The following is a 15,456-nucleotide window of genomic DNA, read 5'->3' as shown; positions in this document are numbered from 1 at the left end:
CATATCCTTTACTAAAGCTTTTTGAATGATAGGGATGTACCTCTTTTTTTTTTTGTCAATGAAAAGTAATGCTCATTTGAAATCAGTAAGGAAGATTTAGTTAATATAGTACTTAAATTTTAGCAACCCTTTCCTCCACACACTACAAAGGGCCATATGACTCTATGAAGTTTTTCTTTATGGTGTTTTCCCAATAAAACAGTTAATCTTTCTTAATGATAGAGATATTTCCTAAATTTTGACTAGATACCCTTGGGACTTGTGAATTGTGGAAGCAGCGAAGATTCTCTCTGTTGCTTAGTCTCTTCCTGTTTAGGATATCCCCAAATGATTACATTACCTTTGATAACTACCTCCACTCTCAGTGTTTAATCAGATCTTCATTGAGGCTTTGGTTTTCTATAACCTCTCACAATACCTGTAAGAGTAGCTACTAAAGGGATATCAAGTTCTTCCAAAGTCAGCATTTAACTTAATAGTAGGTTGTACGTTAAAAAGTCTATTAGGACCACCACCATGTCAACTAATATTCTCGGTGGGATTTCTGAAGACCTGGGTGTAGATGCCAGAAACCATCTAGAAGCTTCCTTCCCAATTTTAAATGTTGCAGTGATCCACACCAAACATTGGAAATGTTGGTATTTTTTTTTTTTGGCATTCTATTGGTTCTCTTTATGTGCATTAAAAAATTTGATGTTTGAGTTCTTTGTAAGAAATATCTTGAAATCTCTTAATAAAAGGAATATGTAATAACACACTGACATGGAAGCATCAGAATCTATTAATAGAGCATTGCAATTCAAATCAGGAAGTTGAAAGTTTTCATTTACATGTAAATTGGTGACCACTTAAATCTCCTGTAGTCCCCTTTTCCACCCAAATAAGATTTAGGTAGAAGTAAAGGTCCAAACTATGTCATTTATGAATTAAAAATAAATGATACATAATTACATCTAGTTAAGTCTTCAGAAGAAAGTTTTGTTAGTATACATAAGCTAGGTCTTTTGTTGTTGAAAATCTTCCAAAAAAATATTATAGGAAAATTTAAGGGAACCCTAAATGGTTACAAGTAGATTTTTATATTAGATGAGGAATAAAAAGAAAAGATCAATAAAAAGCAAGAAAAAATAATAAAACACACGATAAATAGAAAGCACAAAATAAGATGGTAGAGTTAAAACCAAATATATCAGTAGTTACCGTAAATATCAGTGGACAGAACTTAGCATTTAAATAACATGGATGATCAGATTTTATTTATTAAAATTGAAATGCTATTTTTTTCTGATTTATATTTTTTCCACTTTTTTTAAAGTTTTTAGTTAAATTCCAGTTAGTTAACATACAGTGTAATATTAAGGACAGGTGTACAATATAGTGATTCAGCACTTCCATACATCACCCAGTGCTCATCACAAGTGTACTTCTTAATCTCCATCACCTGTTTAATCCATCCCTCCCACCTGCCTCCCTTCTGTTTCTTGGTTTCCCTCTCTCTTTTTTTTCCCCCTTTGCTCATTTGTTTTGTTTCTTAAATTCCACATATGAGTGAAATCATATGGTATTTGTGTTTCTCTGATTGACTTATTTCGCTTAGCCTAATATTTTCTAGCTCCATCCATGTCATTGCAAATGGCAAGATTTCAGTCTTTTTATGGTTAAGTAATATTCCATTGTGTGTGTGTGTGTGTGTGTCTGCCACATCTTCTTTATCCATCAATCGATGGACACCTGGGTTGTTTCTATAATTTGGCTGTTGTGGATAATGCTGCTATAAACATCACGGTGCATGTATCCCTGTGAATTAATATTTTTGTATTTGGGTAAATACCTAGTAGTGCAATTGCTGGGCTGTAGGTAGTTCTATTTTTAACTTTTCGAGGAACCTCCATACTGTTTTCCAGAATGGCCACACCAGTTTGCATTCCCACCAACAGTACAAGAGGATTCCCCTTTCTCCACATCCTCACCAATACCTGTTGTTTCCTGTGTTATTGATTATAGCTGACAGGTGTGAGGTATTAGCTCATTGTAGTTTTGATTTGCATTTCCCTAATGATCAGTGATGTTGAGCATTTTTTCATGTGTCTGTTGGCCATCTGGATGTTGTCTTTGGAAAATGTCTATTCATGTCTTCTGTGCATTTTTTAATTGGATTATGAAATGCTATTTTTAAGAGCCATACCTAAAACACGTCAAAATAGAATGGGAGAAAGTAAAGCATGGAAAAGATATACTAGGCAAATAATCAAAGATAGCAAGTATAAAAATATTGATATTAGAGAAAATATGCACACTAAAGGTAAAAATATTTTTAGGGCTAAAGATGATCATTATTATGGAAAAAGAACAATTCAGGAAGAGATTAGACTTTTCTAAAATGTTTGGACGTGGGTGTGTTGGGGGGGGAGTGTGTTGACAGAATTACAAAGGAGAAAATTAACAAATCTACAAATGTTAGTAGAAAATTTAAATAGAGAGGCACCTGGATGGCTCAGTTGGTTAAGCATCTGCCTTGGGCTCAGGTCATGATCTAGGGTTCTGGGATCAAGCCCCACATTGGGCTCCTTGCTCAGCAGGAGTCTGCTTCTCCCTCTGCTCCTTCTCCTGCTTGTGTTCTCTCTCAAATAAATAAATAAAATCTTTAAAAAAAGAAAATTTAAATAGAATAAAGTTTTATATTAGATGATACAGAGTAATGAACAACACAATTAATAAGCTTGTGAAAGTTGTCTCAGTTAGAAATAGAAAACCTCATTAGACCTGTAATCATTAAAGGAATTTTATTTTAAAATTTTACCCCTACACACACAAAAAAGACAGTCACAGGCTCAGATGATTTTCCTAGTATTCTGTCAAACCTTCAAAAAGAGATAAATCCTATCTTATACAAACTGAAAGAAGAAAGAAAGAAGTTTCCCTGCTTTATTTTATGAGATGAGTATAGCATTAATACCATACCATAAAGTTAATGAATAAAAGCAAAAAATGGTGGCCCAGGCTCACTTTCATGAAAGACGAAGTCCTAAATAATGTATTGGCAAGTGAAATCTAGCAATGTGGTTTTAAAATGTGTAATATATTATGTGTAATTTTCCAGAAAATCCTATATTTTTAACCTTATCACAGAAAGGAGGAAAACTATATAAATGTGTCAATAGATGCGGTTAAAATTCAACATCAGTGCATGATTACAAACTCATAACAAACTACAAATAACTTTCTTAACCTGATTAATATCTGTTAATACCTATAGCAACTATATTTAGTGTTAAAATATTAAAATTCACTTTAAAGTCAAGAATAAGACAAAAATGCTCACTGTTACCTTTGCTTTTGAACATTTAACTAATCCCTCTAGTATTTATTGGGAAGCAGGCATTTTCTAGAATCTAAAAATCAAAATCTAGTAGAGGAGAAAATAAAAAAAAGAAACTAGAATAGAAATGACTGCTGTGAAGAAAAATAAGCCAGGGTAGGAGACAGAATGTGATAAGGAGAATTTCTGTGGAGTGCAAATGTTTAAGCAGAAAGCCAAATGAGGCCATTTTGGCGGCTGCTCTTGGTTGGGGCCGTCCCGCATCTAAGGCAGGAAGATGGTGGCTGCAAAAAAGACGAAAAAGTCACTGGAGTTGATAACTCTAGGCTCCAGCTTGTTTTGAAAAGTGGAAAGTATGAGCTGGGGTACAAGCAGACTCTGAAAATGATCAGACATGGCAAAGCGAAACTGGTCATCCTTGCCAGCAACTGTCCAACCTTGAGGAAATCTGAAATAGAATACTACGCCATGTTGGCCAAAACTGGTGTCCATCACTACAGTGGCAATAATTGGGCACAGCATGTGGGAAATACTACGGAGTATGCACACTAGCTATCATTGATTCGGGTGATTCTGATATTATTAGAAGCATGCCGGAACAGACTCGTAGAAAGTAAATCACTCAAAATTTTTCTTTAATAAAACTGGCCACAGCTTGTTTAAAAAAAAAAAAGCCAAATGAAGTGGGGGAGTGAGTTACATTGATATCTGGAGAAATCCAGGAAGAGAGCATTCCAGGCAGAGAGTAATAATAAAATTATTACTATAATAATAAATAATAAAATAATAAAATTATCTATGTTTCCAAACTTTATGGCCACCCTGTATATCAAAATCCAACTACTTCTCATCACTTCCACTCCTTCCTAATACAAGCCGTATCATCTCTCACCTTTACAATTGCCATATCCTCACTAGTTTGCTTTGTACCTGGCCCCCATTGTTACTAAACCCATTCTCTACATAGCAGCTCTTATCCTTTTAAAATAGTCAAATCAGGCTATTTTTGTTTCCTCTCAACAACTTCCTGTGACTTCCCATCCCACTCAGAATAAAATCCCAAATCCTTACTATATTCTGCAAGGCCCCAAGTTATCTCTGAAAATTACTCTCCCCCCCACTCATTCCACTGACCTTGCTATTTCTCCAATAAGAGAAATATGGTCCTACTTCAGAGCATTTGTACTTTGATTGTTCTCTCTGCCTGGAATGCTCTCTTCTTGGATTTCTCCAGATATCAATGTAACTCACTCCCCCACTTCATTTGGCTTTTTTTTTTTTTTTAAACAAGCTGTGGCCAGTTTTATTAAAGAAAAATTTTGAATGATTTACTTTCTACCAGTCTGTTCTGGCATGCTTCTAATAATATCAGAATCACCTGGATCAATGATAGTGTGCATACTCTATAGTATTTTCCCACATGCTGTGCCAATTATGCTCATATACTATGAATAAGCCATTTATTCTGCATTCACCTAAGTTTTCACACTCAGTGATCACCCTGTGTTGCTAATGTAGAGACAGAAGATTTACTAATGGATTAGATGTGAAGTTTGTGAGAACAATCAAAGATGAGTCCAGTGTTGTTGGCCTGAGCAACTTGAGGAATAGAGCTGCCATTTACCAAGAGGAAGATTAGGAGAAGACTAGATTTGACTGGGAAATCAAGCGTTTTGTTTTGACATTGTTACATTTGGGTCATCTGTCTTTTTAAAGAAGATGTTGAGTGGCATTTTGATATTAAGTCTGGATACAAAAAAAAATCCGTGCTAAAATTTGGGGGAGTCATTTTACTCCCTATTTAGGGAGAGCCTAGCTCAGAATTAAAAGTATAAAGTTTGTAGAGGAAGAAACAAAAATTGTCAGTACTCTCAGATAAAATGTGATAATTAAGAGCACTTGGAAGCCACAGTGCCTGGGTCTGTATCCCAGCTTTATGATTTCCTAGTGTGTGATTTTTGGCAATTTACTTAACCCTCTTACATTTTTTTCTTTTAATCTATAAGGTAAGAATAGTACCTACCCCCATGGGGTTGCTGTGAGGATTAAATTACTTAATACCCATGAAGTGTTTAGAACACTACTTGACACAAAGTAAAGTGCTCACTAAGCAGTATCTCCCATCATTATCATTATCATAATTGCCATCATTATCATTATTAAAATTACTAGATCACTTACAAAAAATCTAAAAGCATATACAGAAAACTGTTAAAATACTAAGCAATTTAGCAAGGTTACCAGATACAAAGCCAGAATATAAAGTTCCTAGACACCAGCAACTTTCAGAAAATATAATTTTTAAGAAAGAAATTACGGTATCAACAAAATATATAAGTATATGGAAACCTAACAAAAGATTTGCATACCTTTTATTATGAAAGCTAAAATGTATTTCTGAGAGACATAAAAGAAGACTTTAAATTAAAGGAGATCCCACATTTTTAAACAGGGAGGCTGAATATCAGGAAAATGGCAGTTATTCCTAGGTTGATCTGTAAATTCAATGTCATTCCAATCAAAAACCCAACGAGGATCTTGTATAGGACTTGACAGGCTGCTCCTGAAATACAAGAATGGCCAAGATAATTCTGAAGAAGCTAAAAAATGGAAGGACATGCATCCTATTGGATAGCATTATGATAAATAAAACATTGTAGTACTAGTGCAGGGATAGACAAAATAGACTAATTGAACCAATAAGAAGCACCTCAGTGTGTGTGTATACATACATACATATGTGTGTATATTTGAGCTTTATAGATGAATGGAAAAGAAAGGACAGTTTAAAACATGGCACTGGGACAATTGCACTATCTATATTGAAAAAAGTTAAATTAGATCTTTACTTCACACTGTACAAAAAGAAATAAACACCAGATGGGATAAAAATCTGAAAGTGAAAAGCAAACCAATTTTAAACTCTTAGATGTATATGCATAAGTAACATACTCTCTTTTGTTTTATTACAGTGTATGCTAGCCTGAATTTTGCTCCTAAGACACAGCAGACATTTGGTAGCCAAACAGAACGTACTTCATCATACTCTGGTCTAAATCCAAGTCCAGGAGGCTTCATCCTTCCATCCTATCCTCTCTCATCACCTCGGACTAGTCCAAAGCACGCATCTCTTACCATATCTCCAAAGAAGTCTCAGGATATTTCGATTAACTTCTCCAATTCCTGGCCTCTTAAAAGCTTCGAAGGGCTACCAAAGCCGAGTCCACAGAAAAAGCTTGTCAGACAAAAATCGTCTGACCCTCCAGGTAGAAATGATGGTAAAAATTAATACTTTGTTCAAATTTATTTGTGTTTTTGAAATATTACTTTGGAGTTAGGGCTGTTTGATCTTTAAGAGCTGGTAAACTGCATTTTATTTCTCTGAATTAGTAAGCATCTAGGAAAATAATAGTATGTTAAATAAATCAAACATGTTATATAAAATAAAATTCAAATGAAATTGTCATTTCTTTTCTTAATTTTGCACTTTAAAATCATTTTTCAGAACTAGGCAGCTAATAATGCTTTATAATGAACATGAACAGCCCGAGAGCCTAGTAACGAATTTTAGCTTTAGAAATATAAAATATCATAATTACTATAATTAATGCTTAGTATCCATTTATTCTACATTTTTTAATTGCTTTGTATATGTTAAATTTATTTAAAAGGGTTTTCTATTATTTGTTAACTAAAATATTCTTTTCTTAACAATAGCCCTTCCAGGACGCCTGGGTGGCTCAGTCCGTTAAGCGACTGCCTTCAGCTCAGGTCATGGTTCCAGGGTCCTGGGATTGAGTCCCGCATTGGGCTCCTTGTTCAGTGGGGAACTGTCTTCTTCCTCTGTCGCTCCCCCTGCTTGTGCTCTCTCTGTCTCTCTCTCTCTGACAAATAAATAAAATCTTTAAAAAAAACAATAGCCCTTTCCAAAATAATGAAATTAGCATATAAATTTATTTAAGACAGATCCAATCTCAAAATAAAAAGTCTATTAAGGGCAGCCACTATATCCCACATACTTTCTTATCCCCAGCCTCTGAGCTAAGGTGTACACCTTTAAACTACCCTACCTCAGTGATGTTCTGGTTTATAACATGATCATAAGGTCAATTTGTTGCATGGTTAGTCAGTTTTATCACTTTTTCTTAGCACTACACCTTCATTTCCTCCATTAATTTCTTTCTATGTTTGTCTTTCCTACAAGATCAAATATTGTATTGAAAGCTGAAGAGTTTATTCAGTTTGTTCTCTCGTGTGCCCAACATTACTGCTTTGCATATAGTAGTCACTCACATGTTGCTTGCATAATTAAATGAAGCCAGGCAAGTAGTCTTTCTGGCTTACTTGTGGACTTTATCATACAAATATTAGTTATGATAATGTGTATAAAGATAGAAATTTAACTTGGTATATAGTATTTTTATTTAATATGAAAGAAATTCTGGTAACTCATTTTTGTTGTATTTGTTAGGGGACACTGATACTCCGATCTGATTTTAAATAGTAATCTTCTAATAAAAGACAATGTGTTTTTTAATTTAAAAATGTTGTATTCCAAACACTTGTGATTATAACTCCCAGTTCTCTGAAATTAAAAAAATATAAGTAAAATATGTTTTTTTCATGCAGGAGAAAATTCTCAAGAAAAACTTTCTCCGCTTCAACTTACACCTGCCTTGGTGAGATCACCGTCTTCCCGACGAGGCCTAAATGGGACCAAACCCGTCCCTCCCATACCAAGGGGAATCAGCCTTTTGCCTGATAAAGCTGACTTAAGCACAGTGGGACCCAAAAAGAAAGAGCCTGATGATATTTGGAAGAGTGAAAAAGATAGTCTTACAATTGATCTTTCAGAATTAGATATCAGAGATAAAGATTTGGATCAAGAAGAGGTTAGAGCCAAATATCATGTTTAATTTTTAAATGCTTGTAATTTTCTATAATACAATAGCTGTTATTTAAGGAAAAATCAAGTATTTTTTAATTCCATAACATGTTTTCTTTTTTATAAAAATATTTCATGATCCTTATAGAAAATGTAGAAACTATAGTGAAGTATTGGAAGAAAATTCATCACACCAAATCCCACTACCCAGAATAATTTGCCATTAACACTCTAATGTGTTTTCTTTCAGTATTTCTTCTATGCATATATTATTTCTTTTTAGGTTAAAAGTATGAGTAATATAGCAATATACCCATACACTAATCCCTCCCAAGTGAACAATTTGCATATTTGTTTCCTATTTTTAAATAAATGAAACATAACATAGTTCCCTACCCAATCCAGTTCCTTTCCTTCCTTCACCAGAAGCAACCACTATCACCATTAATTTGTGTTTTATGTATTTTTGTACTTTTAATATATTAATATTTTGATATTTATGATATTATCATAATTGATTTTGGCTTATTCCTTGTCTTTTGCTATTGAAAACAGTGGTGCATTGAACATTCTTGGGTGTCTATTGTGCATATGTACAAGTTTATTTATCTTTATGAAACTGAGGTCATATTATATACTCTTTGAATTCTCAGTCACTCCATTTATACTATAAAAATCCATTGCCAATATGACAACTCTGTACATGCTAATTATGTCAGAGAAGGAATGTGGTTGCTATATTACTTTGGATTCGGAGCACTATTTCCATAGATGCTTTCTTTTCATCATATTAGTCTGCCTGATGTCAGGTTTAAAAAGTGTTTTACATAAAATGTGTAAACTGAAAAACTCAATTATATTTTGTGGTCTTATTTTTGCCTGTTTTTAAGATGTAAGCATCATATACTGATTTTACTCAATAAAATAAAGTTAATATTAATGCATATTCATTTTAAGGGCATTTTTTTTAGCATTAAGCATGTGTACCAAAATTGGTTCTTAATGAATTAATTAGTCATTCCAACTTCTGACTGCTTGTAAAATCTTTCCTCCCCCCACCCCAGTTGTATTTCACTGGCACTAGGAAGAGAATTCATTTAAAGGGAAGAAAGTTCTAGAAGAGGCATTTTCCTACGTAACTCATAAATTTTATCTGATGCTACATATTTTTGCATTATTTGTATGATACCTTAAAAATAGCCCTTTTTCTTTTAATGAATAATTGAAAGAGTAATTTCAATTTTATAAAATTTTTAATTTTATAAAGTTTATAAAATTTATAGAATTTTGTAAAAATTTCAATTTTATAAAATTATTGATAAATACAGGAGGATAGTACTATTTTTAAATATTCAGCCTTCTAAGGATTTATTAGGGAAGTGGCCATACTGTTGAATCAACCATTATAATTGTTATAATCAAAATGTAAGTGAAACACAATTTATGTATGTTTCTGGGTTCCTTAATTCATTCAGGGTTCTATTCCCAACTTTAATATATTTGTTTGTAATAGCATCTTCTCCTCTACATTTCTAGAAACACTTGGCTTCAGAAGTCACATACAGTCATCTGTTATTCTCTGACCCCTAACACTGGCAAACTTGATGTAAACTTCAAATTTTAGAAATCTGATTACTTTTCACAGAATTTCTAAATGGCCACATCCACACACCAATGACCAAAGATTGGCTAGACCTCTCTGACTTCAACTCAGATGTCTACCATCTGATTCAATGATTTATTTACTAATTAAATTTTATTATATTAGTCATTGTTTTTAGTGCTGGAAATACCATGGTGAATAATAGCTTGAGATCCTCCCTCTTAAGGGGCTTACAAAGTTGTTTATATTGGTTGTTTTTAAAATATGTATTTTTACTATGTACAAATATGTTAATATCCATCTTGTTAGTACCAGAATGGAGAGTGGCTTGCTAGGTATGGTAAATGGAATTTAAAATCTTAGGATAACTTTTACTCAGATAAATGTCTTGCAAAGTTAATTGTTTTGTTTTTTTTTTTCCTTAGATGCAGAGCTCTCTTAGGTCCCTTCGTAATAGTGCAGCTAAGAAAAGAGCAAAACTGAGTGGCAGTACTTCTGATCTTGAAAGCCCTGATTCTGCAATTAAGCTCGACTTGACTATGGACTCACCATCTCGATCTTCCTCTCCAAACATCAGCTCTTATAGTGAAAGTGGAGTTTATAGCCAAGAATCATTGACTTCTTCTCTGTCTACAACTCCCCAGGGGAAGAGAATAATGTATTTTATTTCTTGACATGTTAAATGAATGCTAATCTTTAATTTGTAGTCTCATCCCTAATATCGTATTTGAAAAAAACTTTTAAACTATTTTCTAGTTCTTAAAATGTTGAAGTACATTTAAAAGACAGTGGAAAAGTTTACAGGTATTATCTAGCTTGGCTTTGGTTTGGGATGGGTGGAGAGAGAGAGAACACATCAGCTGTAACTTAGAGCACCTACAGTAATATAAACCCTTACTCCCCAAGCCCTACTTGTTGTTTTGCCTAATATTTATCCTAATATTCTTTGTTCTTTAGCTCTCTTCTAGATCATTGAGTCTTTTGCAGTGGACCTATCGCTGATATTACTGCTTTTATTGAAAACTCAGCACCAATTTCCTCTAATTTGTAGATAAACTTCACTCAGCTGTTAACCTCGCCATTTCTTATATTTTGTTGTTCCATTTTCATGTAGAAGTTTAGGCCTCCATGCCATAGCTTTTGCAGCCTTCTCAGGAGTCTCCCTTATAGCAGTTCTGGAATTAGAGTCCTGGCCACCCTAGAGCATTTTTTTCTAGTATAGCAATTCAACAAACTTTTCCAGGTTACCTCAGTGACCTCTAAGTCTTAAACAGTGATCCTACCTTGATTTCTGAGAATTTCTGTGACTCTATTCTAGGATTTTGGGGAATCTCTTCCCTCTTTATTTTAGACAAAAACCTGAGTAGAATTGCTGGGTCATAGGATAGATATACATTTAGCTTTTTAAATAACTGCTGAACAGTTTCCCAAGATATTTGTACAATTTTCTACTCCACTAGCAAAGCATGAGAGTTCCAGTTGTTTCACATCCGTGTTTATATTTGTTGTTGTCAGTCTTTTTAACTTTATTTTCCTTTGATTTTATCCTGAACCATGGTTATCCACAGCTACTAGCTGTAAATATTTAAAATTAAATTTAAATTATTTTCACTTAAGTGAACTGGAATCTTTAACAATGTAGGTAGAGAATGCATAATAAAAGGACAGATGGTGTTTCATTTCAGCAGGGTGTTTCATTTCAGCAGTTCATAGAATTAAACCAAATTTTTGTGTCCTGCTATGAGACGTTTGTCTTATCCCGTGATTCCATTCTCTACATTTTTAACTTAAATAGCAGCTTAATATGCAGTTGGAAATTTTTTCTTACTGGAAATTCCTTTGTTGTAATTACCCAGGGAGAATAATGCAATATATTTACAAAATGAATTTGGAATGGCTACATGGGCTGGTGAAGTAACTGTTTATATTTAGTTACCAGACATTTAAAATACATATTTATCTTTTAGACCTAAAGTCCTTCCCTTATCTTCTATGAATGTGAAATTTTATGTTAAATACTCCTGCAGTTGCAAGGTCTTATAAATAATTGAGAACCTAGTTGGGAAGAAAAGTTCATTTTATACTATAACATTTAGAATTCACTATTCTCTATATTGTTTCATGGAATTATTCTCTTCAGATTTTGAACTCTGTGAGAAGGAGTTCAATATACCCTCATTTCTGGACTAAATTGCCTTTAATGAATTTCATATTTCCACATTAAGTTTAATAGCTTTAAAACAGTTATTCTTTTTTTTTTTTTTAAAGATTTTATTTATTTATTTGAGAGAGAGAATGAGATAGAGAGAGAGCACGAGAGGGGGGAGGGTCAGAGAGAGAGGCAGACTCCCTGATGAGCAGGGAGCCCGACGCGGGACTCGATCCCGGGACTCCAGGATCATGACCTGAGCCGAAGGCAGTCGCTTAACCAACTGAGCCACCCAGGCACCCTAAAACAGTTATTCTTAACCAGCTTGCGTCTTGCCTTAAGAATCATGGCAAAGAGAGCCACTATTACGTCATGTGGGGCTTTCATCTTTAAGTGGGTTGGGGAGGAAAAACTCTTGAAACCACTCTTGTAGAGACTAAAGTATTTTCTTCCATTCAAGTCAGGTACATGGTATAAATGTAAATTGACTAAAAAACCTATCATCTATTCTAGAGAAATTACTCTTTAAAAATGTTTAACATTGGGGTGCCTCGGTGGCTCAGTCATTGGGCGTCTGTCTTCCGCTTGGGTTGTGATCCCAGGGTCCTGGGATCTAGCCTCACATTGGGCTCCTTGCTCAGCAGGGAGCCTGCTTCTCCCTCTCTCACCCCCTCTGCTTGTGTTCCCTCTCTCACTGTGTCTCTCTCTGTCAAATAAATAAATAAAACCTTAAAAAAAATAATGTTTAACATTGACTTCTCACTAGGCCAATTAACAAATATACTTACCCAACTACTAAGAACTATGCTCCTTTCTAAAATCTCTTTATAATATTCATCACTGGCTTACTGATATTACAAAACTTAAATGATTTAAAACAGTTCCTTTACATTCAGATTCAACGATCTTCAGTCACTTTCTTTGTGAAACAAAGCCTGTAGGTCTTTATAATGTCAGAAAAGTATAACAAAATATAATCCAGGAAGAAAATGACATTTGCTAATAAATCGACCTGTTGCTTATCTCTAATTTGTAATGTAGTTAAGTCTCTTTTTTTGTGTTATTATCTGTGAGGACAGATAGTATATTAGATTATTAGGAGTCATTTGCTTTAGTTTTGGAATGAACCAACTTTCTTTGGATCAGTTTTGTTTTTTTGGGTTTTTTTGACCCAACAAAAGGTTATATAGTACGAGTTAGAGAATCTTCACTGCCTTTTGTAATCCTCTCATGAAAAATTTAAGAATTACCTATATGTTAAATGGTTGGAAGTTCTAAAAGTGAACTAGGAATACCAATAAAAAAATATTCTTAGCTATAGTTTTCATACTTGCTCCTGCCTTACTATCTAAGAATGTTGAACAGCTTTAGATCTTAAATGTTTATTGGAATTACTTTGTTTCATTGTAGGTCAGACATATTTCCGACATTTGGATCAAAATCTTGTCCAACGAGACTTTCTTCTGCAAAGAATAAAATCTCTGAGATAGCTGACCAAAGCCCCAGTGCAGGTATTTTATAACTGTTTTATAAATATGATTTATAGAAAGTATGATTTTTAAATGATACCAAAAATGGTAAAAAAATGCATTTCAGATACAGAATTTTTGTAGTTACCAATTAAGACTAATCATCTTTTTAGCTCCTTAAAAGGCCTTTTTTTGGCAAGAATAAATATTGTATTATTCTTGGAAGAAAAATTATTTACCTAAATAATTGATCCCCCTTTAAGCCTATAGGTGTACCTATGCCTGGCTCTTCCATCTGGACATTTTGGTTTAATTGATATGAAATGTGACCTGGCCACCAGAGGTTTGAAAGCCCTCAGGTTGATTCTAATATGCAGCACAGTTTGGAAGCCACTGAAGTATCACAAAAGACAATTTGGTTTAAAAACAACACTTAGCTAGTATTTAAGTTCATTTGTATCTTGTTAAGAATTTTGTGAACTAACCTGGAAGTCTCTAACGTATAGCATCACTTTTCAGAAAATAGATTTAGTTATTAGTAATCTTTTGGAGAAGTATTTGGATTCTGATCTATTTGAGGATGGAAACTGCATGTGATTCTTCTTTATGATTGGTAACAGTATATTAGATTATGAGTGAATTATAACAAATTGGCATTTATTTTCACATGATCTCAGTATAAAAGTCCTAACAACTTTAAGGGTACTCTACCTTACATTATAATTTCCTCTCTAAAAACTATGTATGTATGTATTTGTCTACTAAGACTTTTAAATTTCTTATTCCTAAATATGTCTTAATTTCATCTCCTCTTTTTAGTCTCCACTATCACTTTTACTCATTTCTTATCCACTTAGCCTCCTAAGATTTCTCTCCAGCTTCAGTCTCATTCTTGTTCCCCACAATGCAAGTCTGACTGTATTGCCCAGCCTAAATTTATTTAGGGCATTCTTCTATGATCTGTCCCTGTCTACCTCTCCCGCCTCATATTTCACTTCCTTCTTTGTAATTTTGTGTTCCAGTTAAATCAGACCACTTTCAATACCACTTCTTCTCTTTTTGCAGTTGCATGTACCATTTTTTCTGGGTGAAATCTGGAATCTACACCACACCCCATTCAGCTGTAAAAACAGTGCAGTTGCTTTTTCTGAAAACCTTCCCCATTCACAAACAAAATTGATTATTACCTTCATGATATCATATTTTGCGCTGGTACCTTTATAGTGGTATTACCATTATTTTACTTCTCTGGACTCTCAGATTCTCAGATCCTGATTATCTACCTAGTGCCTTCGTTATCACAAATGCCTAATTCAACCATGCATGCCTGGTACATTGGCTTCCACAAAGCTAGTGTTCCACAAAGAGTTAGTTAATCTATTAGGCACAGGAAGACAATGTATATGTGCTTTGGAGTCTGAAAGACCCCAGCTAGAATCCCGGTTTGACCATATTCATGAGCTGGGCAAGTGATTTAACTGCTTTGAAACTCAGTTCCCTCATCTGGTAATGTAAACCTTGAGAAGGGGTAATGAACAGTTAAGTATAAGCACCTAATGCACAGGGGACACTTGGCTTTTGTTTCTTTAAAGGCGAAGACACAAAGAAACATAACACATAAACTTATTCTTTAATCTCTTTTTAAGGCTGATTATTATAGTAAATTATTCATAACTTTATTTATAGAAGTTATTGGTAGCCTGTGTCTTATTTACAAAAGTGGAGCCCTCTTCTGGAAGAATATGTTTGGAGTTAGAAAAGAATAGATTTAGAAAACCTAGATTTGAGTTTCCCCCTGACCTCATAAGTCACTTAAGTTTTAGTAAAGTGAAAAAGTTCTTAAAACAGTACATACTTCATTATACAGTATTCAGTGTTTGCCAAACTTGTCTAATATTTAGTATTTCTTAAATTTGCCTAGTCCTAGGGATCACCAGGGATGCTTGTAACACAGATTCTGGGACCTCACCTCACAAATAATGAATTGATCGTCAGAGTTAAAAATCTGTATTTTTAACAAATACACATTTC

General features: G+C 33.9%; 1 protein-coding gene and 1 pseudogene across 2 annotated transcripts in view; both read left to right on the top strand.

Moving 5' to 3' along the window:
• TOGARAM1 (TOG array regulator of axonemal microtubules 1) overlaps window positions 1–15,456 on the top strand; it is an 81,795-nt gene that overhangs the window by 21,915 nt on the left and 44,424 nt on the right. For both annotated transcript variants that reach the window (XM_044918428.1, XM_044918427.1), the window contains exons 4-7: window positions 6,292–6,597; window positions 7,949–8,211; window positions 10,233–10,465; window positions 13,367–13,467. In XM_044918428.1, the coding sequence (XP_044774363.1) occupies window positions 6,292–6,597; window positions 7,949–8,211; window positions 10,233–10,465; window positions 13,367–13,467 (903 nt within the window). The remainder of the gene's footprint in view (window positions 1–6,291; window positions 6,598–7,948; window positions 8,212–10,232; window positions 10,466–13,366; window positions 13,468–15,456) is intronic.
• LOC110590505 lies at window positions 3,597–3,936 on the top strand (annotated as a pseudogene).

Source organism: Neomonachus schauinslandi, chromosome 9, assembly GCF_002201575.2.
Source record: "Neomonachus schauinslandi chromosome 9, ASM220157v2, whole genome shotgun sequence".
In the NCBI taxonomy this organism is placed as follows: Eukaryota; Metazoa; Chordata; class Mammalia; order Carnivora; family Phocidae; genus Neomonachus; species Neomonachus schauinslandi.
This window is presented reverse-complemented; position numbering and strand designations above follow the sequence as displayed.